Here is a 26,174-nt window from a genome sequence, read left to right as displayed (position 1 = left end):
GTTATACATCTGTTGTGATGTACATAATTTCTTTTCAAAGGCTGTGAATTTTTCTGAAATAATTAGTTCAGACTGGGGAGTTAAGGATCCCGCCTCATATGATGCTCTTACCACAGAATCCATGTGGTGTGACTTCACAAGAGGGACACCTATTCCTCTATTTTAACAAAAGCATTACTTGATTTGTGATTACAACTCATGGTATTTTAACTGAAGGCTACTGATTTCTGTTCATGGTAAAGTCAATTGTCAGACCATGATTAAAGCATACAAGGCCCCGATCCTGCAAACACACACTTGAAATCAATAGGACTACTCATGGTAATACAGTTAAACATGTGCACAAATATTTACAGAATTGGGGGCCAAAGTTGTATTTAAGGGCTAAGTTAATTAACTTCAGTTTATTTGAATAAGTGAGAATTGCTTCGTGTCTTCTATTTATTGACATGTCTAACTATTTTGCAATGTTTTTCATTTCCTTATAGATCTTTTGGTTTCTTCTGCTGAGAGAAAGTATTTGCAGTCAGATACTGAGGAAAATTCCATGCTATTGAGCAAATATGCCACAAGAGCAGATAGAATAGATAACTCACCTAACAGTTCTTTCAGTAACAGAATGATACAACAAGACTTGAAAGATATATTAAAAAATAATAGCAGGGAACATCAGCCTGCTTCATCATTGGATTGCTCAGAAACGTCTAATACTCCGAAAGAATATTTGGTGGTTTCTTCAAAGAGCAGAAATGTTTTGAGTGTAAAGCGTAAAGTTATAGGTACAGCTTGCCTCCTATCAACAAAGCATTCCAAAATGGACTTTGATAGGATTAAACATGCGGTTCAATGCCAAAAGAAAGATGAGATGGATATGCATACGAATGTTAATCCAAATAATGACACTGTTAAAGATCAACCTGGAGAGCCGTCTAGTGATAATGAACAATTGGTTGAAATGGAACAAGAGCTAGTATCTATGAAAAATTGTCACTTCAATGATACTTTGAGTGAAATTAACCTTGACATGAGTAAGAATAATAGTGTTTGTTGCAATAAAAACAGATCAGGAGACGAAAATGATGTTACAGGCCGTTTGCCAATAGATGAATGTAAAGCTGTAATTCTGCCACCTTTGGTAATTCAGCCGTATAAAAGTTCTAGCCCTATGTTAAACAGAGAGAGAAAAACAGATACAATTCCATTTTCAAAAGTTATAGCTGCTGGTCAAGAAACGGAGTCAATTGAAAAGGATGAAAATAAGCTTCAAACAGCTGCTAACAAAAACACCGTAACTGTAGAAAGTGGCAAAAAACTGTTTGATCACAAAGACTGTGGTTCATTACAGGTAGTAATTTCTGAGAAATCTACCTTGCCAGAGCTTGCATTAAAAATGAGACCTGAACAAATAGTTTCAGGCTTTGTTACACAAGAACCAGAGCCTAATGTAGAAGATAAGTATTGCATAAAGAAGGTGATCAAACTTCCTTCTAAACATGTTGCATCAGATAAAGATTTATATTCAATAAATCCTTTATGTTTAGACATCAAGTCAAAAGAAAACCCAGAAGACAAAGAAAAATGGTCAGGACGTGCAAGTTTTAATGGCCATAGCTTAAATGAAAGCTTTGGTGGCTTCCAAACTGCTTCTAATAAGCAGATAAAACTCTCTGAAAATAGCATTACAAAAGGCAAAATGATGTTCAAAGATATGGAAGGGGAGCGTCTTGAAGACTTTTCCAGAGATGGGATCAAAAACATTTCAAATCAGATTACAAAGGAAAATGTTAAGATTTCTCCAGTGGATAATAAATTGGACACTAACTATTCCCATGGTTTTGATTCACAGGCAAGTTTTGTTGAACCTAAGAATGCACCAGGTATCCTGCCTGAAAGCACAGATTCATCTCTTCAAAACTTGCCTAGAAATCAACAACCTCAACTAAACCGAACCTTGACAGCAAGCCAAGAAGCTGAAATTACTGAACTTTCTAACATACTGGAAGAAACAAATAGTCAGTTTGAATTTACACAATTTAGAAAGCAAAGTAATATGGTGCAAAATAATAGTTCTGAACTGTCTGGATGTGTAGATACAAATGAAACAACTAACTTGAAGAGTATTTCTGATATGTGGCAAGATGCTGATTTTGATGACTCTTTTGAAACTGAAGCCCAAAGAGTAAATGATAAATCCAGTAAGCATACCAACACAAATGAAGAGTCTACGATGATGGCTAATGTAAAAAAAAAAAGAGAGATTTTCCAGAAAAATAACTGTGAAGTTACGTCTACTAACTTATGCAAAAATGCAAATAAGACACCTCTTGTCCCAAGTTTTTCAGTACCTACACAGGACAGTTTTTCTAATTTTGGAGGGTTCAGTTCAGCTGGAGGCAAAAAAATAAATATTTCTAATGAGGTTTTGATGAGAGCTGCAAAATTGTTCAGTAACCTGGGTGATGATGGTGAGATGTTTAAATCCACTGAGATGAATCCCAGAAGTGGTTATTCTAATAGACACATGACTTCTAGATGGAATGTTTCCAGGTGTTTGACAGAAAAAGACAACTATTTTGGGGAAAATTTAAAGGATGCAAATGTTGAATACCAAAATACACTGAAAAATAATGAAGAAAATATTAATACATTTATGCAAATATATAAAGAAAATCAGGGGGAAAGTACAAAAAATATTGTTGAAAATGATTGTATTTCTAGTAACACCAAAATTAATAATTTAAAAGTTATTAAATATTCTAGACATAAGATGGAAAATGCTCTATCATCTAGTGAAAACCAGAATCAGACTCTGAACATCTCAAAAACAAAAATTAAGAGTGACACTCAGTCTCAGTTTAGTTTACAAGAAAGTTTGTCAGACCTAACATGTTTGAGCGAAGTGTCTAAAACTGAAGAAATATTAACTTTAAGTATTTCAGATGAAACAGAACTGGATCCTAATAAAAATGAGCAAAAAATAAAAAATCTAGATTTTCAAACTGCATCTCACAGTAATATATCAGTATCTCAAGCACCATTGGATAAACTCCATTTGTTTGAAACATGCACAGAAAAAGAGCTGGATAATATTTCATCAGATTTCAATAGGGAAGTGAGAAATAGTGTAAACATGAAAGGAATAGATGCTACTTTTGTAAAAAAAAACATTAATGTAAACCAAAACAAATCCAAAATAAGCTCTAACCATCAACAAGTCTCCATCCAACAAGACACAGATTTTGAAATCAAGAATATAAAACAGAACAATATGACAAGTTTCCATACTGCTAGTGGCAAGAGAGTTATAATTACTGACGAATCTTTGACCAAAGCAAAACAAATTTTTGCAGAAGAAAATGTTTTCCTAGAAAATAAGCATAACAATGGTAATTTTGAGGACTCCGAGATTCAGGCTTTAAAAAAAAAAAGATATAACGAAGACTTTATCAAAGATTGTGAGTTATTTGCAGAAATCACTCCCAAATATTATCAAGAAATACTTAACCTTACAGGTAACCTTGTTTCTAAAGAACTTGATAATCCACCTAAAAAGATATTAGATGATAGTCTAATTAAACAACCTGTGGATGTTGAAATGGTGAAAAAACTTTCAGTAGAGGTACATTTATCTGCTAATTTGGACAGAGAACCTGAAGAACATTCAGAAAATTCATTTTCAAAGAAGCCTGTTTGTGTGGCCATTGGAAAGCCAGGTTTAGGATTTTATACTGAAAATAGCAAAACAAATTCTCCAAGTGAGGCATTTGAGGCAAGAAAGCTGTTTGCAGAAGGAAATCTGGAAAATTCACCAAGAAAAAATGATCGCTCAAAAAGTACATTAATTGTTTCTGCTAATGACCAGATTGCTACAGATTTGCGTTTAAAAGAAGTACCAGATATTCTTGCAGAACATCCCATCTATATAAATATGAAAAATATTTTAACTGTAAAGGATAACAAAATAAAAAATCATTCTCTTTACTTAACTCACAGGGACAAACTTTGCTCTTTTAGTTTAAAAGACGATAGTAAAGGGTCTGACTTTCAACATTCCAATGATTCAAGCCATGATGTGAACTGCTTCCCAGAAAATATGGATAGTGTTTCTCAGGATCAGCCACTAGTAAGTCTCATTGCAGACAAAAACAACCTACTTAGTTCTGAAGAAAATTTTCAAAAGGAGAGTTATATGAATCAAATCAGTGATTTAAATTTTCTAGATACCAACAGTGTTTTGAAAATCTCAGCCTCTGAAGTGGCAGGCTCCAATTCAAAGTTTTCTAAGGATGGACTAGTTGCATTCAGTACAGCAAGAGGTAAAACAGTCACTGTTTCCTACGATGCACTGAAGAGAGTCCGACAAATGTTTCCAGAAAACTGTGATAAATCTAGGAAACAGAACACTGAGACTAAATCAGAAACTAATCAAAATGAAATTGCACCAAATTGCCCTGAGACCTTAGACAGTGCTAAGTGCCCTACTTCTGTTAACTCTTCAAAGGTAGACAAGAGTGAGACTTATAATTCAGCGACATGCCATTTTCCCAATGTAAATGAGAACAACTATGAAGATGAACAAGCACTACAGCTCAATAGAAATAGATCTGCAGATACTGGGTCTGAGTCAAATCCTCAGACAACATGCTTTCAGGTGAATGACACATTTTCTGGCCTATGTAAATCTAATAAACTAAATCACCATCAGTCAGACTTTTCTACAGGTAATTATGGTTTTTTTAGCACAGCAAGTGGTAAACCTGTACAGTTATCAGAAGATTCATTAAAGAAAGCTAGAAGTCTCTTTTCTGAAATTGAAAATAATTCGTCAGATCAACAGTGTGTGTCAGAGCTGAAATGTGATTATGATGCATCTTCAGTCGGGGACCAAGTAGAAAAGTTTGTTGGAACAGGAAGTACTTTAGCACTTAGGAAATCTGAGGTAGCAATATCACAAGAAGAAAGATTTTCAAACCCCAAACTGATTTCAAATGCTACTTTTAGATTCGGCACAGCAAGTGGAAAGCAAGTGGTAGCTTCTGAAAATGCTTTTCTGAAAGTGAAGCAGATGTTCGATGACACTGCCATCAGCAAATACTGCTTTGCAGATCAATTTAGTTCAAGACAAGATCCTCTTACAGCCCTAAAATCTTCTGTTAATTATGTTGGTGCAACCAAAGTAGATGAAGGCTCTTTAAAACCCAAAATCCAGGACATTCATAATGAAGAACTTGACTTAACAAACAGCTGTCCTGTTGAAATGAAGCCTTTACAAAACATTTACAATATTAAAATACCTGTGTGTGCACCTCACAGTGAGAAGGATAAGCACTTAACTCTATTAAACAGTTTTACACTTTCAGAGGAGACTCAGCTTTTTGAAAAAGACCATCACGATCTAAGTAGGATGGAAATGGAAGCTAAAGCAGTTTCATGCAATGCTCTAACTAAAACAAAGCTGGATGTTTATCATCTTACATGCTCCCAAAGTTCAGAAAAATACTTGGAAACCGAAGCAGCAGAAAGTGCCAAAGCTTTTTTGGAAGATGATAAACTCACTGATTTTGGAGTAGAAAATAATACAAAAGAATCCCTCTTTTTTTGTAGAAAGATTGATAAAAACTGTCCATTAAATATGAGAAGTGGGAAAAGACGCATGGAAGAAAAAACCTCACTTGGTAGGTGTTGTTTTAAATTCCAGTAAGTGCATTTAATTTTGTATTTCTGCATAATTTTAGATCACTTTGCAATATAACGTGTTTAAGCTGATTTTAAGTAATCTTAAGGCTTGAGCCTGCTCTGCTTGATTTCAGTGTTGGTGATAACTTATCCATTGATTTCAGATGGAGCAGAAGCAGGACTCTTGTTATGAAGCACAAACGATACTTTAATAATTAGCATAATTCAAAAGCTGCAGATTTTTTTTGCTAGTATTTATGAAAGCTACAGCTGTCACCTGAAAGCTATGTTAGACTCTAACTTTTCACCATAGGAGACCAGAACGTTAGCCCTTTCTTCCTGGGAGCAGGAAGAAGGATGAATTCAAACTGGAACAGATTCAGTGATGGGCTACTAGGATGATCCGAGGAATGGAAAACCTGTCTTATGAAAGGAGACTCAAAGAGTTTGGCTTGTTTAGCCTAACCAAAAGAAGGTTGATGGGGGATATGCTTGCTCTTTATAAATATATCAGAGGGATTAATATTAGGGAGGGAGAGGAATTATTTAAGCTTAGTACCAATGTAGACACAAGAAAATGGTGTAAACGACACTAGGAAGTTTAGACTTAGATTAGAAGAAGAATCTAACCATTAGAAGTAAAGTTCTGAACGCCTTCCAAGGGAGTAGTAGGGGACAAAAAACAGTATCGTGCTAGACTAAGCTTATTTATGGAAAAGCAGGTATAATGGATAGCTAATTTGGCAATTGATCTTGATATCAAGCAGTGTACCCAGTGGTCGTGATGGGTTAGAGTATGGATCATGAGTTAAAACTGCAGAGAATTCTTCTGAGTTGCTGTGGTGATTCCTTCCCACATGCTCAGGTTTAGTGATCTGCCAATTCTGGGGTCAGAAGAATTCTCACGGGGTGAGATGATCAGGCGCTGGAGGTTTTTCGCCTTCCTCTGCAGCGTGGGGCATGGGTCACTTGCTGGTGGATTCTCTGCAGCTTAAGGTCTTCAGACTACAATTTGAAGACTTCAGTAACTCAGACATAGGTTAGGGGTTTGTTATAGAAGTGGATGGGTAGGATTCTGTGGCCTGCTTTGTGCAGGAGGTCAGACTAGATGATCATATTGGTCCCTTCTGATCTTAAAGTCTGTGAGTCTATAAGTGCTAATTGTATCTCTCTCTGCACGTCTAATTAGCTGTGTCTAAAGGGTATTCAACCCCAGAAAAGGAAAGGTATTGTTTCCACCTTCATTAGTGTCTCATCAGTGGAGAACAGCTTTCAGTTGTGGCAGGATTTCATAGGGATTCTGCTGGTGGAAGCACTCCCTATATGGATGTCTGAATTAGGACATCTCTACCTGCCTAAGGGCTTGTCTACATTGGCAGTTTACGGCGATGCAGCTTTCTCTCTCAAGGTGTGAAAAAACACACCCCTGAGTGCAGCAAGTTTCAGTGCTGTAAAGTGCCAGTGTAAACAGTGCACCAGCGCTGGTAGCCGTGCTCCCAGTGCTGGTAGCTTTGCCTCTCGTGGAGTTGGGATGTGTTTTTTTTAAAGAGCACTGGGAGAGCTCTCTCCCAGCGGTTCTGCCATAACTACACAAGCCACATTAAAGCGCTGCCAGTGTAGATTAGCCCTTAGTCACACCCTTTCCAAAGCTACTTTTAGGGTTTCCTGTGGATTTCTTGCTATGCTGGCTGTGCAAGGGAGGTTGCAGGCACCTTGTGCCATACAGACCATTTTCTGGCATACTAATTCCTCGCCTCCCTCTGCTGAGCAAGGACTTGCTCCAAGGTCTATGGTAGTTTATGCTCCGCCATAGATATTACCATGGAGTGAATCAGGCATATTGTCCACAAAGAAGTCTCCAACAAAGTATCTATTGTATGACATTTTAGAAGCGCTCCCAACAATGCTACATGATAGAGCCAGACAGGAAAAAAGTTTGCAAATTAAATCATCAGAATCCGTCACTTCTGGAAAAGGTTTTAACCATTTAAACTGATTTGACAAGAATGTTTTGATAGTATTTAGTGTAGTTCTGAGAGATGCTATAACCCCCTAAACAAAAAACCCCAAAACTGATAAAACTTTGCTAATCATTCCACATACACAAGCTATTTCCCTACATTAGTACAATGTATAGTTTGCACTGACATCACTAGCCCTGTAGGAAAGCTGCTTTATAGATATGCAGAAGCAAAGGTAAATAAAAACTTTTTGTTTAAATGTCTTTTAATTAAGTGTTTGGACAGTTAGCAGTTTCTTATAAAATTGACCTTCATTTTTAGTTGGGAGGGTTTAAGGAAACATTTCTCTTCACCTTGCGAATTGTTAATACTATGGTAATAAGGATATATAATAGTGCCTAAGATAATAGTGTCAGTCAGTTTTGGAATACTCTTCTTTAAAGATTTTTGAAAAATTTCTCTCTTTACTTTATATTCAAACTTAAAATTATTTATCATGTTCAGTTTTGGCAGTGATTTTTTTTCTAAAACACTTTACTTAGTGTAACAGTATTTCAAATAATCAAGTTATTTGAAACAGGCATGATATATGTGTATAACAGAACCCTAAACAAACTGCATTCTGCTATTTTACCTCCTTCTCTTTGCTTTGATTACTAAATAGAAGAAGCCAAACTGTGGGAAAAGATATCCGTACTAAATGGAAAAGACATTTTAATTCAGAGTGTGGTCTGTAAAGTTTCTAATTTCAGTTTGACACAACTCTTTTTAAATGATAAATTTAGAAGTTCAGCTACTATGTTACAGTGGGAGAGATACTGAACTTAAGAAAAAATTATTTTTTAAAATTGGTGTATGGAATTTATTTTTCAGGAGAACCTCCAATTAAAAGACAACTATTACCTGAATTTGACAGAACAGAGAATCCCCACAAATCTTTGAAAGCTTCAAAAAGCACTCCAGATGGTAATTTTCTTTTTCGTTTTTATATATGATATAGTAAATTGTCATATCAAGTGCCATTTATAGTTCTCTTTTGAGTAAACCAACACAAAAAAGTTAATGAATTAAGATTGCATAAGCGCTTTTCCTATCAACACACATGAAAAATCAAGGAAATCATCATTTAAGCAATATTAACATCTGTGCTAACCTGAAATCAGATGCCTTACCACACAAATATAATACTAAAGTATATTCACAACTTATCTCAATTTTAAAAAAAAATACATCTATCACTTCCAACATACAATCATCCAAGTACAAAATCTTACTCAGACTCTCAAACTGCAATGTCAATAAGATGAGGATACTTTACCAATAGGTGCATTTTAATGTAAAATTGTATATTATTTCTACATAAAAATTTGGAGGTCTGAGTTAAAACATATTAACACCTCAGAGTCTTTGAGGAACATAGCTGCAGAGAGATCTTAACAGCCCAAAGAGATGCTCTTTTAGATATCTTGAGACATTTTTATGGAGGACCTTGAAGACTGGGACCAAAAACATAAGAACGGCCATACTGGGTCAGACCAAAGGTCCATCAAGCCCAGTATCCTGTCCTCTGATAGTGGCCAATGGCAGGTGCCCCAAAGGAAATGAACAAACAGGTTATCATCAAGTGATCCATGCCCTGTCACCCAGTGCCAGCTTCTGGCAAACAGAGGCTGGTGACACAATTCCTGCCTATCCTGGCTAATAGCCACTGATGGACCTATCTTTCATGATTCTGTCTAGCTCCCTTTTGAACCTGACCTGGTATTTTGTGGGGAGTCAGTGTGGTGACCAAACCACTGGGGTTGATGTGCTCTTGGCACCTGGTGTTGGTAAGGCGGGAAGCTGAAAACTAATTAGATTAACTGATCTTTTTTAAGGCTTGTCATCCTATCTAGATGTGCAAAGTTGCAGTGATCCACTCTGGAGGTCACAAAAGCATGTATCACAGTGATGAAATTGTCATCTGACAATCTTATAGCATTTAATAGGTGGAAGAAGGCATTCTTCAGAGTGGCAGTTACTTGAAACTTTAGAATCAGTGAGGAGTGTAAAAAGGTCCATAGTGTATTGACCAGCTGACCAGGAAGCAGATTCCGTTAATAGTGGGTGATTTGATAGGAGCAGATAGCTCTTGGAACCATATTACACATTCTACTAGCATCCCTTCCATCTTGTCTTTGTTGAGTTTCTGCCAGTTATCTTTAATCTCGGTATTGATTGCAGCCAGCCACATATTGTGATATTTGGGAGGGGATACTAGTTATGGCTTCTGCACTGGAATCGATGCCAGGGATCATCTGCATAATGCTGATATGAGATTGTATTTTCCCTCAGTTTGCATCTCACCCAGTGGCTTCATGTAGATGTTAAAAAGGATGTATTAGGATTTCTTTGGCACCATTAGTTTGAGCTAGACCAGCTATATAATTGACCAAAAGACAAAAAATAATTACTGTAAGATGTATTCACACATGTCTAAAGTACTGAGATGTGAAAATTCTAAGCTGTCTACTATTGAGCTAAGCTGAAATATAGCAAGGCTTAACATTTCTAGTCAGAAAGAATGCCTGTGGACCAGGGAGTTTCTAGCAGTAGGCAGGTGAAGAGAGAGAGACTATGTTTACACTACTGCGGTAAGTTGACCTACACTACACAACTCCAGCTGCATGAATAGTTACCGCAGGACCTGCACCGCAGGGGGTCGATGGGAAAAAAATCTCCTGTCAACTTAACTTATTCTTCTCATTGGAGCAGAGTACAGGGGTTTACTGGAGAGTGATCTGCAGTCAATTTGGCAGGTCCAAATTGCTTTACTAGACCCACTAAATTGACTGCCGATGGATCAATCTGGCTGTAGTGTAGACCTGCCCACAGATCTGTGCCAAAGGAGGCTTTGCTGCAGGTTTCTAGGAGCACTGTTAGGCAAGCATGGGAGTTCTAATAATAACAACTGCTCTCACAATAATAGTAGCTGTGCAGGTTTTGGATCTGGGAAGCATAGCTGAGCTCACTTGTCAGTACAGCAAAACTTACTTTTCACTCACTAATGGTAACCAAGGACACCTAAATATTGGTCTTTTAAAAACAGAGGATTTTATATGAAATCAGTTCATTTTCTTAAAAAATAAAAAAGGAAAGAAAACTGTTTATTGACTCTGTAGACTTGTATTTTATATATATGTGTGTGTGTGTGTGTGTGTGTATATATATATATATTTTCTCTCTCTCTCTCTCTTCTCTCTCTCTCTCTCTCTCTCTCTAATATGTTCCAGAAACATCACATGTGCCATTGAAACATACTATATTTTAATTATTTTTTAGGCACAATGAAAGACAGAAGGAAGTTTATGTACCACATTCCTTTAAAACCTGAAACTTGTGTTCCTTTCAGGTAAGAAAGAAACGTGTAGTATAATTTAAGATTTTTTTCTAAAGAATTGCTTAACAGAATATGGGGTGAATATGTTCTTGTGGACTGATTTTAATCTTACTACTAGTAATTTGCTAAACAATAATAAAAAAAAATGCTAATCAATTTTAATTCAAATTATACTGAAACATCATTTAAATTTTTGCCTTAATATAAAAATGCTGCAATATTCCATCGAAATTCTACATCTGTGTTCAGATTTTATTTTTCCATAGATATAAAATGTTGTATTAGGCAACCTGATTTCTTTGAAGTAATAAAGCATTAGCGAGTTCTAAGAATTATTTTATGTGAATGTAATTGAAAATTGTTTACTAAATGGGAGGCTACTAGATTAAAGAAATAAAATTATATAGAATGACAAACTTGGTTAGGTTTTGCTTGAAAATTTACTGATAGCCAAGCTCAATTATGTGTTGTTCAATATTTTCCTCTATACAGTGCTACTAAAAAACGACAAGAAGTCAAGAATCCTAATCTTACTATACCAGACCAGGCTTTTAAAGGATTTAAATCTAAATCTGACATTTTTCAGCATCATATGTTAAGACAGTCTTTAAGTGGTACATCAGGTATTTTTACTCCATTTAATAAGATTTCTGCTGAAGAAAGTGAAAGAAGAAAAAATCTTCCTGTATTAAGCAAAACTGCCAAAACTTTTGTGCCACCTTTCAAAGTTAAGACTGATGTTTCTACAAACGAGCAGCATGGCAGCAAAAGACTTGAATCGTTGATTAACAAGAATATGAATAGAGATAAAGAACTAAAAGATGTCACAATTCAACCAAATACTGGAGAGACTGAAGATTATCAGTCAGAGGAGAAAGATTGCACCAACCAAGTTATGGCATGTAATTTAGGAGATGGAGATGGTGATTCAGGTATTTTCAGGCAAACTTTTTTGACCGTTTATCTGTTGTGAGCAGTAATTGTTTGAATATAACCTTTAAGCTTTTTACATATTATTGAGAGTTTATTGCTTTTATTTTTAAACCTATACATAGGAGTATTAGGAAATAGAAATTTAAAGGTAAAAAACTTTTTTCAGTATGTGATTGATTTGGTCTGTGATATTCATAATACTGCATTTTCATTTATATGTACATTTTGAAAGTCAGTCAAAGACTTGCTATACCTTTGGACACAGCAGTTCTTGGAAAATAAGTTGTGTGACAGCTACTTGAATTTCATTTAACATTTGGTTGTATATTTTTGTTTAGCATACAGCATTCTAGGCGCTCTATAGAATGGTCACTTGTAGTATGTTTTATTTATGAACGTGCGTACGTTTATTTTGTTTGCTAATGTTTTTAAAATTTAGGTCCAATCCTGCCAAATGCTCATGACCAGCATTTTCCAAGAGGCATAAGGGAATTAGGTACTCAGGTTTCAGTGGGAGTTGGGCTTACCCCTTTTAGGCTTTTTTGAAAATCCCAGTCAGCGTGTGTAACTTCACTTACGTGAGTAGTCCAGATTTCTTCGGTGGGACTAATTATATGCATAAATTTATACACATCTGTAAGTGTTTGCACAATTAGGCCCATAGTTTACAAGGAAAAGGTCGCTTTTTAAAATCTCAAGATTATAGATTCAGAAATGATTGACTACTTTCTATTTATTTAATGTTTTCAACAAAATCAAACATAGATGCTAGAATAAAAGATTGTTTAACTTTGAAATGCACTCATTGAGTTTAACATTTGAAAATGTTTTAAATGAATGATACTTCTTAAATAGTTTTGATTCTGTATGTTTGCTCTATGGCAAATTCTAAAAATCATTATGCTAGCTAAAAAAATCATGCTTGTTACTCACTTGCTTTTACTGAATTGAGTTCATATCCTAAATTAACACACAACTGAAACAAGATTTGATGTGTGGTGGGTTTTTTCCTAGCAGATTTGGTGGAAATGATTGCAAACCTTCACTGTGCCAGAAATCTGCAAGAGACGAGAATTAGAAAGAAACAAAGGCAAAATATTCGCCCACAGCCGGGCAGTCTTTATCTCATGAAAACATCTGCAGTGAAAAGGATCTCTCTGAAAGCTGCTGTAGAAGAAAAGTCTCCTAGTACTTATTCCATTGAACAGGTGAATCTTTATTGTATTATTCAAAAAGTTTAGCTAATTTTGAATATGTGAATTTAAGTGAAATACGTATCTCCTTGGATTTTATAGCCAAATATTCCAGCAGTACATTCACTAAGGTAGTAATCAGAATAAAAAAATTAACTAGTACATGCAGTCATTTTAGTTTTAAGAAACTTTTGTATCTCTGTGGCCATTCAAAAATTGTATTACAAAATAAGAGAAGAGCAAATTACAAAGGTGAAGTGAGGGGCTGTAAATCTCCCAGTGAGATAGCTCTTAACCCACAATAGTTAATCCTAAAATGAAATTTCAGCCTTTTATATAACATGTTATGATTTCTGCTGAGATCCTACTAGTGATTTTTCCTCTTTTCTGCTACCTTTGAGCCAAGTTGGTATCAGAAGCTTCTCTTTCCCAGCAGAGCAAAGGAGCAGAATCTCATAGTCATCCCTTGTTCTTATTGGCTGTGGTGTTTGGTTTTGTTTTTTGTAATTCATATGTGTGACATCACTCCTATAAAACCTAAGACTTTCTCATAGCCCCACAGTGTGTGTAACATACTTGGCTTTACTAGAGAATTGATAGCGTTAGAAATGATTAACTGAAAAGCCTGGTAATAGCTAATAGATGACATGTATGGTTTCTTAGGCATGAATGTAGTAAATTGGGTTCAAATTTTATTCCATCTTCTTATTCCACCTTTTTTTTTCTAGCTAAAATGACAAGCTTGCTTTATAATAGAGAAAAAAGATCTTTAGGGTCTTATTTAGGCAATTTGTTTTGTCTGAAATATTTTACTCTTTGGTGTTTATATTAATTTCCTTTGTAAACTTAGGACAAAAGGGCCCAGTTCAACAATACAAAAATATCCATGTAAAATCTTTTACTGCTGATTGAGGATCTCATCCTGTTTATGCAAATTTTGTTGAGAAATGTTTGATAAATGAAAATTTTAGATCTATAGATTATAAAGACAGAAGGAACCATGGTGAAAATCTAGTTTGACTTCTTGTGTAATATAGGCCCTAAGGCTTCCCTGAATTAATTCCTGTTTGACTCAGAGCGTATCTCTTAGAAAAAGTTCCAAGCTTTCTTTTAAAATTGACAGTGATGAAGATTCCACCTCAATCTTTGGTAGCATTGTTTCAATGATTAATTACCCTCACTGTGAAAAATTTACATTTTATTTCTAATTTGAATTTGTGTAGCTTCAACTTCCAATTCCACCTCTACCCCGATATAACGCGGTTCTCAAGAGCCAAAAAATCTTAACGCGTTATAGGTGAAATCGCATTATATCGGGTAGGGAAGCCTGTGCCTCCCCAAACAGCCTGGCCCCGCCCCCTGTCCAACCCCCACCTACTTCCCAGCCTCTCTCTGACCTCTCAGAACCCCCGATCCATCCAGTGCTCCCTGCTCCTTGTCCCCTGATCACCTCCCAAGTTCCTCTGCTCCTTAACCAGCCCCCTGGCCCAGCGCCCTTAACATGCTGCTCAGAGCAGTGTATTGGAGCTGTCCCTAGAGGAGTGCGGGGCCCAGGAGAAATCAGCATCCCTGCTAGTCTCCTTACCATCCTCCCAGCGCTCCTGCCTGCCAGGCCACCGCACGCCTCCCCACCCCACCTACCTGCCCGCCGCTTGCCTCCCCCACTAGTCTCCTTAGTCTCCGTCCGTCCAGCACACTTCCTTGTGTCCACCCAACTGCCGCTCTCCTGCTTGCCATCTTCCCGCCCACCCGCCTCCTCACCTCCCTCCTGCCAGCTGCTCACCTCCCCATTCGCCTCCTCACCTCGCTTGCCCGTCCGCTTCCTACCCTGAACACGCCGTTCAGAGCAGCATGTTGGAGCCAGACACGCTGACCTGACAGAGTGTGCAACCCCACCCCCAAGAGCACTGCTTTACCACGTTGTATGCGAACCCATGTTATATCGGGTTGCATTATATCTGGGTAGAGGTATAATATTGTTAGGAGTTCCTCCTCTCTGCTTGGATTACGTATTAGTTTTCCCTGGCAAATGAGAACTGCACACATTTAAAGGAGATGTTTTACAATAACTCTGTATTTAACAAGAAAATTTTCTGGTTGCTGAAATGCTTGTTGTATCGGATAGTTTTTCTTACTTTGCTGTCTCTCACCTGATCATTTACAGCTGCACATGTATGGTGTTTCGAAGCACTGCATAAAAGTTAACAGCGTAAATGCAGAATCTTTCCAGTTTCTCATCCAGGACTTTTTCAGTAAGGAGTATTTACTGGCTGGACATGGAATACAGCTTGCTGATGGAGGATGGCTTATACCTACTGATGGGGGAAAGGCAGGGAAAGAAGAATTTTACAGGTTTGATTATGAGTTTGAGGGAAAAATTATTCCTGTATTACCACATGATATTACCCTATGATGGGTTCCCAAAGTTGGTTCAGGGTAAGTCCCTGATGGGGTGTGAGGCACTTTATTTGCCTGAGCCTCCGCAGATACAGCCACTCGCACTCCCAGTGGCTGTGACTGGCCGTTCACAGCCAAAGGGAGCTGTGGGAAGCAGTGACCAGGAATGGCGAACTGCAGCCACTGGGAGCTGTGAGTGGCCGTACCTACGGACATTCAGGTAAACAAAGCGTCTTGCAGCCAACCAAGGGCTTACCCTGAACAAGCTGCAAACCAAGTTCGGTAACCCCGCCCTATGATAAAACCAGTATACACAGTAAATGTTTATAAGATAGTAGCTACTCTCTTACTACAGGTCATTAATGCACATTTTAGTCTACTTATGCCATTGTACATAAGACTATTTTAAGCCTTTGTATTTATGTGAGCCTTAATATGTGCAATGAGTCATTTGTCCATTCTCCACTGTGGTGATCTGCAAATAAGAATATAGAAGGTTGGCTTATATTTAAATCAGGAGCATATTTTGGAGGGGTGTTCAAGATTCATGTAACCTAGAAGCCTGCTGAATCTTTTGATTGAAATCTTTTTACATTTTTCAGGTTGAGGGGAAGGGGGGGAGGTTTTTGTTGTTTGTTTTTTGCATGGTGGGTGAGAGAACTTGCAAATCTTCCAGTTCAATTATTACTCTCTCTTCCCTTGCAAAGGGAAGTTGAATTTATAGAGTAAGATCCTGACTCCATAAAGGTCAATGGTAAAACTCCTGTTGATTTCAGTGGGTCCGGTTTTCATTCATACCTTTTTAAAGTTATAAGAAAGACCTGAAGGATTTTTCCTTTCTACATTAGAAATTCAGGGTTTGTCCACTCTGGAAGCCTCTGAATAACTGCAGTATTGGCAAGATTATGACATGGACATGACCCCTCTCAGCTAGTTTGGTTTCATTTTCTCATTTTTATTTGGATTAAAAACTAGTGAGTTTTTTGTTAATACCTATCTTATTAAAACACTTGATTGAAAAGTTCTCTTAAGGATTTAACACCCCTTCCCCTCTGAAGAAGGACTAAAAGTCCTTGATCCTCAGCTGTGAGTCGTCCAAGGAGTCTGCCAAAAAAAAAAAAAAAAAAAGGAGGGAGACAAGACATTCCTAAAATTACTAAGGAAAACAACTAGTGGGAAAAAATTCCAACTTTTCTTATTTGAGGGGGGAATAAGCTGTTTAGGGCTTTTTTTATATACATTGTTAGTGGTTTGGTTTAGATTATCAGTTAGCAAAATGTCACATAACTTGACTCAATCAATTTATTAATCAGATAGATCAGCACAGAAAGGTTTATACGTTACCTGTTTCAGGGAAACAGTATTGCAACAGTTCAGTCTGTCCCAAAATGTGAGCTTAATTTGACTTAATTTATAGTCCACTTGTTTATGACAAGTAGAATATTAAATACACATTACTCCTTTTTTCTTATCTAGTTTCATATCTGTGTTTTCAGGATACAAAAATATTTGTGCCAATCATAAACAATAACATTCCAGATATCTGTAGACAGTAAAGTAGGTTTAGACAGTAAAGTAGGTTTAGACAGTAAAGAAATGAACTGTTTTCTGCTCCCAGCACACAATTTATATGTAACATTCCTTAACAGAACATGCAACTTCTGACAGAAAGTAAATTTCCACAAAAAATCAAAGCATTCTGAGAATCCAGTTCATAGTTATACAACTTAGCCTAAATACAAACCATTTTGTAAGTATACATAATATTGGCTAAGAAGGTATAAGAAACAAAAAGGAGGCAAACGTAATTCTTTCCTCCACACTCCCCATCCCTACCCATTTGCAGGCCCCTGCTAAAGATCAATTAAAAGTAAAATATACACACACAGTGTAACTTTACTGTGCACTTTTATAAATGAATTATGTTTTACCTTGCTACAGGGCATTTTGCAAATTAGTTACAACCCAAAAGAAGACATATGAAGCAGAACACTGCACCTTCGGTTTTGATTATTTTAGAAAGATTTTTAAAATATTTTATTTACTTGTCAACATTTTTCATATTTTCTGATTCAGTGCTCATTCCTGATTTCCTAAATAAGTAGGATATATTAAAATATGTGTTTTATCAGTAATTTTCCAGTACATGCACCCTTAGATGTATTCCTGTATCAGGTACCAAAGTACTAATATAACAGATTAAAATATTATTGAAAATACAAATTTGAACAACTTAAAATGGAGTTTAGTTTAATATTATAAAATTTGTACGCAGGGCACTCTGTGATACACCTGGTGTGGATCCAAAGCTAATTACTGAAGCCTGGGTCTACAACCACTATAGATGGATTGTATGGAAATTGGCAGCTATGGAAATCTCTTTTCCACGGGAGTTTGCTAACAGGTGTTTGACACCAGAAAGAGTGCTACTTCAGTTAAAATACAGGTAAGTGTACAGCAATATATTTAAGGTTTTTGCTGCACAGTAAGTTCTGTGAATTTTGCACATATCAATTTTATGTTTCTGAATCTGTTTGAATGCTTGTATTATTTAACTTCATCCCTTTGATACTTAAAATATATCATAAATATTTGCAAAAATATATAGAAGTTCCAGTTTCTGCCAACGGGGCTTGGTCATATAGATTGGTTAGTTATAGTTAAGCATTGTTTTATTTAAAAGAAAATATCTTAGACCGTGTATATTTTTAAGTATATTGTGAATGCATTGTTCCTTTTTATTTTATTTTTTTTGTAGATATGATTTGGAAATTGATAAAAGTCAGCGATCAGCTATCAAAAAGATAGTGGAGAGAGATGATATAGCTGCAAAAACACTCATACTGTGTGTTTCTAAAATCATATCATTAAGTGAAAACATGTCTGATATCTGTAGTAATAAAAACATGGTGGAAAGCAAAAAAAGAGCAGCAGTGATTGAAGTTACAGATGGGTGGTATGGGATTAGGGCTGTCTTGGATCCTCCTCTCCAAGCACTGTTACATGGAAGAAGGCTGACTGTTGGTCAGAAGATCATAGTTCATGGAGCAGAACTTGTGGGCTCTCAAGATGCATGCACACCATTGGAAACTCCAGACTCTCTTATGTTAAAGGTGAATTAAGTATTACTGTAACTTGATTAGATGTGCATTTTGAGGGTGGTGGTAGTTCTCTCAGCAGTGCCATAGGCGTAGATGGTGCTTTGCAGGCAAATAAAAAATATATTCTCTGTCACAAAGAGTTTGCCATCTAGATTTGATGGGGCATGACATGATAGAGGATATTATAAAAGAGAGGTAGGAAATGAAGGAAAGTTTTTATACAGCAAAGTTGTATCAAGTTGCTACATGTCGACATTGTGTTCTTTAAATGCTTTTTTTTAATAATTTGGTACTAAATTGCTCAAGAATGTGAGACATTGTTTGGGAGGAGGATGAAAAAAGTAGGTTGGGGGAAGGATTTTGAAGAAGAGAGGAGAATTTGGGACATAAGTTGTTATGGTCTCATGGACACTCACTATTCACTAAAATACATTAGGCCATCAGTTTGCATATCTCTCTATTCAGATGTGGTTCACACTATGAAGAAGTTGGAAAACCCTTAATATGTTCAGTTTCACATATAAGAACATTTTAGATTGAGAGTTTTCCCTCTAAATTCAATTACTTACTGATCTTTTTGGTCTGTGCGTGACATTTTCACTTAAAAACGCTTAATTTACTCAGATTTCAGCTAACAGTACTCGACGTGCTCGGTGGCATGCCAAACTAGGATTTCATCAGGATCCCAGACCTTTTCCTTTGCCCTTGTCATCGCTTTTCAGTGAAGGCGGTACTGTTGGGTGTATTGATATAGTTATTCAAAGAACTTATCCTATTCAGGTACAGTATGAATACTTTTGGGCTAAAAAGTTTAATAAGATAATGTATCACTTGTGAAATACAAATGGAGTAAATTCTCACTTCATTATGTCTGCATTTGATTTAACGCTTCAAGAGGAGTGTATACCTGAGTGTACCAACTATTTCAATTTACGCCTATTATCGTCTAATCAGCTTTACTTTTGGCTCCTCAGAGCCTGGAGTAACAGAATTTCAGAACTTTGTAATTTTTAAAGTGGGAGACTTGTTTGAAAGCGAACTTAGGAAAAATGTTGATGAACAACCTTTCAGCTCAAAGCAGAACAAACCAGACCAGTTGGGTTCAGTTTGTAGCACACAGCACCACAGCATAGAAGTGAAAAATTAAGGAGCATTGTTAGGATTGCTGCTTGTTTTGCCTGAGTTGTTTGCATCACTATGTGACCTATTATCATTTTATTTTAAATTTCAGTGAAAATAAGTTGTGAATGTATATAAAATAGAACAGAGTCATTTTAAACGCCACCAGAAATTCAGACAGAATTTTTTAATATTCAGATACACGCTTCTTTCTGCAGGCCAGCATCTCCCAGAATACTAAGGCCTGGTCCACACTACACCGTTAAATCGATTTTTAACAGGGTTAAATCGATTTAACGCTGTACCCGTCCACACTACAGTGCTCTTTAAATCGATTTAAAGGGCTCTTTAAATCGATTTCTGTACTCCTACAAAACGAGAGGAGTAATGCTAAAATCGATAGTATTACTTCGGAATACGGTAGTGATGGACGGAAGTCACATTATTGGCCTGCCGGAGAGGTATCCCAGTGCACCACTGACCGCTCTGACAGCAATCTGAACTCGGACGCAGTGGGCAGGTAAACAGGAAAAGCCCCGCGAACTTTTTGAATATATTTCCTGTTTGCCCAGCATGGAGGTCCGATCAGCACGGGTGCGTTGCAGTCCCAAATCCAAAAAGAGCTCCAGCATGGACCGTACGGGAGATACTGGATCTGATCGCTGTATAGGGAGACAATCTGTTCTATCAGAGCTCCGTTACGGAAGACGAAATGCCCAAAGCGTATTTGAAAAATCTCCAGGCTACACAGTACTGCATGACAAGCGTAACGGCAAGCCAGAGACTCAAATGGACGCTAATGGAGGAGGGGTACTGAGGACTCCAGCTACCACAGTCCACAGCATCTCCGAAAACTATGTGCATTCTTGCTGAGATCCAGTCCTGTAGGTTCAAACACATTGTCCAGCGTGGTTCAGGGAATAGCTCCTCAGTTTACTGCCCCGCCCCCACTACGTGAAAGAAAAGGGAAAAAATCATTGCTTGACTTCTTCAATGTCACCCTATGTCTACTGAATGCTGCTGGTAGGACGCTATGCTGCAGCAGTGAAGCACAGTATTCGCTCCTCTCCCCTCTCCTGTGCAGACGGTGCAGTAGGACTGGTAACGGGGTCCTTATGAACCCGAGCGCAATGCTTGATAATTGGTTCAGTATCTAACATGTTGGCCTGAGATGAGGCCACCCGGGGAGGCGCCGGCTAAAAACAGAACAGGAGTGATATCTTGGTCACTCCCAGTAGATGTACAGAACGCTGGTAACGTCTTCATCATAACAAACTGGGGGCTGAGCTTCAATCAGCCCCCGCTCGCTTGTCCATTGGTAAGAGCAAAAAGATTCTGTACTGCTTGGACTATCATAGCAAGTGGGATGCTGGGCGCTCTCTCCCCCAACCGCACTTAATGTCCTGCCTGGACTATCATAGCACCGGGAGGCTGCCTCCCCCCCATTTTATGTCACTGAAAAGCTCCTGCATTCTTTATGTTACCTCATGACACAAATGGGCCGGACAACTGCCACGGTAGCCTCAGGAAGGAATTGGGGGAGGAGGAAGCAAACGGGTGGGTTGTGTGCAGGGGCACCCCGTGGAATACTGATACGGAGCAGCTAGTTGCTCTCTGATACAGTGGTCCTCTAGTACACTTGCCCAGCTATGTCTAGGAGGACTGACGTCATGGATTAGAAACCTAAAGGAGGATTGACTCGGGAGTCATTCCCAGTTTTGCTTTTTGCGCCCCCGGGCCAATCTCAGCCGGCGGCACATACATGACCTAGCAGTGAGCACAGTACAAAGGGGAGAGATAAACCGTCACTATCATTGCCAGTATTACATCCAGCGAATAGACGGTACCATAACGGACTGTACCATCTCTGATATCATTGCAGAAAGAGCAAGATTGAATGCTGCTGTGTGTAGCGGCTAAGTAGACGCTCTGTTCCGCGGCATCCGAGTACACATGTATGTGACTGTAGAAGATAAAAAGGCTAACGGGCTCCATGGTTTGCGTTGCCTATGGCGTCGTGCCAGGTGCGAATGCCAGGGGAAAAAGGGCACAAAGGATTGTCTGCTTGTTGTTTCCCAGAGGAAGAGAATGAACGTGATATTACCCCAGACCACGTGGCGAGCAATGAGTCAACCCAGAATCGCAAGGGCAGGGGCGACTGTGGGAACTATGGGATACTATGAATACGGCTACCCACAATGCAACGCTCCAGAAACAAATCGACGCTAGCCTAGACCTGATGGCACGCAAAGCACCAATACTGTTGCCTAGTGTGGCCGCGTGAAATCAAATTTATAATATCTGTTTTATAAAACTGGTTTAATGTAATTCGGAATTATCCTGTAGTGTAGACGTAGCCTAAGAATGGGCTGATCCTGCTCCTCTCAATAATTTTGTAGCACAACCCCTTCTCCAGCTTGATGGCAGAACTTCAACTTCTTCAGCAGGAGCTAGTGGCAGTTTGCGTTGCTCCTGACCATTTTCTTTGCCAGCTTTATTTTTTTACATTTTTTGGATAGTGGCAAGCAACTTTTCTCCTTCTCCTTTTCATCTTCTAGATTGTGTATTTAGCAATGTGGTGGTTTCAACCACCTGGATCTACTGCTGCAGCACTTCCTTCCCTCTGCTCCTGCCTCAGACCTGGCTGAATTTTACCATGAACACAGAGCTGAATCAAAGTGGTGGTGTCATCTGTGAGGCAGCTTTTACAGCTTATCAGAAGGCAAATTATGCCATCTCTGTTCTCTTTCAGCCAGCCCTCGCACTGCCAGTTCATCAGGCTGAAAGTCAGACCAGCATGTTGGGACACCCCTCCCCTAAGGAATGGCAACTCCAATGGATCCGACGAAGTGGGTATTCACCCACGAAAGCTCATGCACCAATATGTCTGTTAGTCTATAAGGTGTCACAGGACTCTTTGCTGCTTTTACAGATCCAGACTAACATGGCTACCCCTCTGATACTTAACTCCAATGGAGAATAATTTGATGTTTCTGATCATCTCAGGGAGAGAGTCTAAGGATGAGACCAGCTTCAGCCAGCCAGCTCAGGGAGGTAAATTTCACAAAAGACCTAGCCCAGAAGGAAAAGACTCCCTAAGGAACATCATATATATCATTTCCCCCAAGATACTGAAATGGATCCTCAGTTCCTTGGGGGAGATAAAGCAGGTCTTCTACACAGCTCCTCTTCTCCCCTACAGGAATCAGTGGTTTCTCACAATGAGACCCCATCCCACAGGTAGTGGGATGGTGAGACAGATAAGAGACATTGAAAGCATGGAAACTTCAAAAGACTGATCTAGACAAATTGGAGGATTGGGCCAAAAGAAAATCTGATGAAGTTCAGCAAGGATAAGTGCAGAGTCCTGCACATAGGATGGAAGAATCCCATACACTGCTATAGGCTGGGGACTGACTGGCTAAGCGACAGTTCTGCAGAAAAGGACCTGGGGATTACAGTGGACGAGAAGCTGGATATGAGTCAGCAGTGTGCCCTTGTTGCCAAGAATGCTAATGGCATATTGGGCTGCACTAGTAGGAGCACTGCCGGCAGATCGAGGGAAGTGACCATTCCCTTCTATCTGGCATTGGTGAGTCCACATCTGGAGTATAGTACAGTTTTAGGCCCCCCACTACAGAAAGGATGTGAACAAATTGGAGAGTGTCCAGCGGAGGGCAATGGAAATGATTAAGGGGCTGGGGCACATGACTTATGAGGAGAGGCTGAGGGAACTGGGCTTATTTAGTCTGCAGAAGAGAAGAGTGGGGGGGGATTTGATAGCAGCCTTCAACTACCTGAAGGGGGGTTCTAAAGAGAATGGAGCTTGGGTGTTCTCAGTGGTGGCAGATGACAGAATAAGAAGCAATGGTCTCAAGTTGCAGTGGAGATATTAGGATGGATATTAGGAAACACTGTTTCACTAGGAGGGTGGTGAAGCACTGGAATGGGTTACCTAGGGAGGTGATGGAATCTCCATCTTTAGAGATTTTTAAGGCCTGACTTGACAAAGCCTTTGCTGGGATGATTTAGTTTGGGTTGGTCCTGCTTTGAGCAGGGGGATTAACTAGATGACCTTATGAGGTCTCTTCCAACCCTAATCTTCTATGATTCTATGACTAATACTAAGATATGCAAGACATTATGGGCACATGGAATATTCATAGACTGTTGCACCTATATGTATTGCTGTGAGGTAGGGATTATGTTCTGTCTCCATGGGAGGAGGGTTACAGATCTTCCTCCAGAAACTAAAATTCACTTGGGAGTAATTACTGCAAATCCCTGGAAAGGCACACAACTCCAGAGAAGTATCACAAACCGGAGGAATAGCACGTACTGGTTCAGATCAGCTTCAAGAAGCCCAGCAGAGAAAAAACCAGCTTTATACCAAAAGGAGCATCCTGAACTAACTCAGTCCTTCTCTTGATCTGCAAACTGACATGATACTTTAAAGAAGAGTGAAAAATCCTGCTTGAAGGGTTTGAAGGAATTTAAAACCTGCTAGGGTCTCCATGTGGAAAGTGGATAACAGACAGTAAGCTTAGCATGTGTGTAGGCAGTTTTATTTTATTATCTGTTCCCTCTATAATGTTTTTGTCCTGAATAAATTTACTGTGTGAACCGAAGGCCGTCTGGTCATTGGTAAATGCTGTCATAACCCTTGAGAGAGAGCAAAAGTGCAAGTGCTGAACTAAAGTCAGATTGTTGGGATAAGCACAGTGAATTGTAAGGGGACTGTAACTGTAACACTCTGGTCTGGAGGGAAAAAGAACATGAAATCCTGCCTATAGAGAGATGGCAGCTGGAGGCCTGAGACCTTAAAGGGGCACCCTGGAGGAGACCACAAAAGGAACAGAAATGCAGTTAACCCAGGAACTGTGACAAAAGGGGACCTTGTTGAGGATGATGCAGAGGTAGGGCTTGAGAGGCCTCAGCGTTTTCGGTAAAAAGGGACACGAGAGAGACATACATTCCTGGATAGTGGTCAAAAATATAGAAAGAGAAAGAAAAAAATTACAAGAAATCTGAGACCTCTGACTCAGATTTCACCATTTCTGCTCAGGATGGGAGAGCTTTCTGTTTCAGGCTCTGAGCAGAGCATGGAAAAAAATGCATGGAAAGGTTACACCTGGCATACAGATCCAACCAGAGTGGGTACCCGATGGGAAGCCCAAAGGCAAGTACCTGCCAGGCAAGTCTCTACTTGAAAAAGCAATCCCATTGTATTCTTCTTTTGAAGATATGATCAGGGATAAATGGGATACCCCTTAGAAGCATAAGCATATCAGCAAACGTGCACTTATATACTACAAGATGCAAAGCCCAAAAATGCCGTCACAACAAACATAGAATGCTACAATGCCATTAGCAAAAGATATGATAATAGCAACCAAAGATACAACTGATAGTAAGGTGGAAATCACCCTCAAAGGGATTTTGAGTCTTCCTTTGTTGCCCTCAGTGTCCCTGGCCACTGCCTCCTTTGCAAGAGCCACCCCAATATCCTAGCTGGATGACCCAAATACCCTGGACAAAAAGGACCAACCTGACTTCATCTACCGTTAAGAAAATATCCCTAGCAACAGTCTTTGTGGTAGATATCTCAGTGGATGGTATGAGATTCTCAGCCAGGGCCATCACATCCAGTTAACAGCCAGGTACCAAATGTGGTTGTGCCCATGGATGGCAGATGCCCACTACAAACACATGCTGTGCTCATCCAAACTCACGGGCAGTGCCCTATTTGGAGAGAAAGTGGGTAACATAGTGGTGGACAGTGCATCTGAACAAAGCAATTCCTTCTCTGCCCGCATGGTATCTTGAGAAAGGACTACAAGCCCAGTGTCAAAGGTTTCAAGGATCCAAGCTATCTCTGGCCAGTTATGCATGTGGAGTAATACAAGGCATCAGATTAATATCTACAAGATCTATCACAACATCCTGGGCAGAAAAAGCTTACGCTTCCACTGAGGAAATCTGCAGAGCAGCAAGTCTATTAACAACTTTTCTTAGATTCTATAAGGTGGAATTTCTTTCCTTGGTGGGGGTCTCCTTTGGAAGGGAAGGTGCTGCATGTAGTGATCCAGAAATAGTACTCATTTTGGCATTTAATTTCAGAGGGATACTTCCCTGTCTCAGTCTTTCTATATCCCTTCCTACTTATGTGCATTGCTTGCCACTTCCCATGTGTCTCAGAAATGTGGGAGACAGTTGGCTGCAAAATGAAGAGTTCTTCTTCGAGTGATTGCTCATATCCATTCCAGGTAGGTGTGTGCGCGCCGCGTGCACAGCCGTCGGAGAAACTTTTACCCTAGCAACACTCAGCGGGTTGGCTGGGCGCCCCCTGGAGTGGCGCCACCATGGCGCCGCATAAATACCCCAGCCGACCCGGCCACCCTTCAGTTCCTTCTTA

At 38.9% G+C, this 26,174-nt stretch overlaps 1 protein-coding gene across 1 annotated transcript in view; it reads left to right on the top strand.

The window, feature by feature from the left end:
• The window catches only part of BRCA2 (BRCA2 DNA repair associated), a 77,021-nt gene that overhangs the window by 24,061 nt on the left and 26,786 nt on the right, over positions 1-26,174 (top strand). Inside the window, exons 11-19 of the mRNA XM_075061645.1 lie at positions 489-5,675; positions 8,511-8,603; positions 10,959-11,028; positions 11,509-11,948; positions 12,967-13,157; positions 15,307-15,494; positions 17,815-17,985; positions 18,298-18,652; positions 19,265-19,420. Coding sequence (XP_074917746.1) covers positions 489-5,675; positions 8,511-8,603; positions 10,959-11,028; positions 11,509-11,948; positions 12,967-13,157; positions 15,307-15,494; positions 17,815-17,985; positions 18,298-18,652; positions 19,265-19,420 — 6,851 coding nt within the window. The remainder of the gene's footprint in view (positions 1-488; positions 5,676-8,510; positions 8,604-10,958; positions 11,029-11,508; positions 11,949-12,966; positions 13,158-15,306; positions 15,495-17,814; positions 17,986-18,297; positions 18,653-19,264; positions 19,421-26,174) is intronic.

Source organism: Chelonoidis abingdonii, chromosome 1, assembly GCF_003597395.2.
Source record: "Chelonoidis abingdonii isolate Lonesome George chromosome 1, CheloAbing_2.0, whole genome shotgun sequence".
Taxonomy (NCBI): Eukaryota; Metazoa; Chordata; order Testudines; family Testudinidae; genus Chelonoidis; species Chelonoidis abingdonii.
This window is presented reverse-complemented; position numbering and strand designations above follow the sequence as displayed.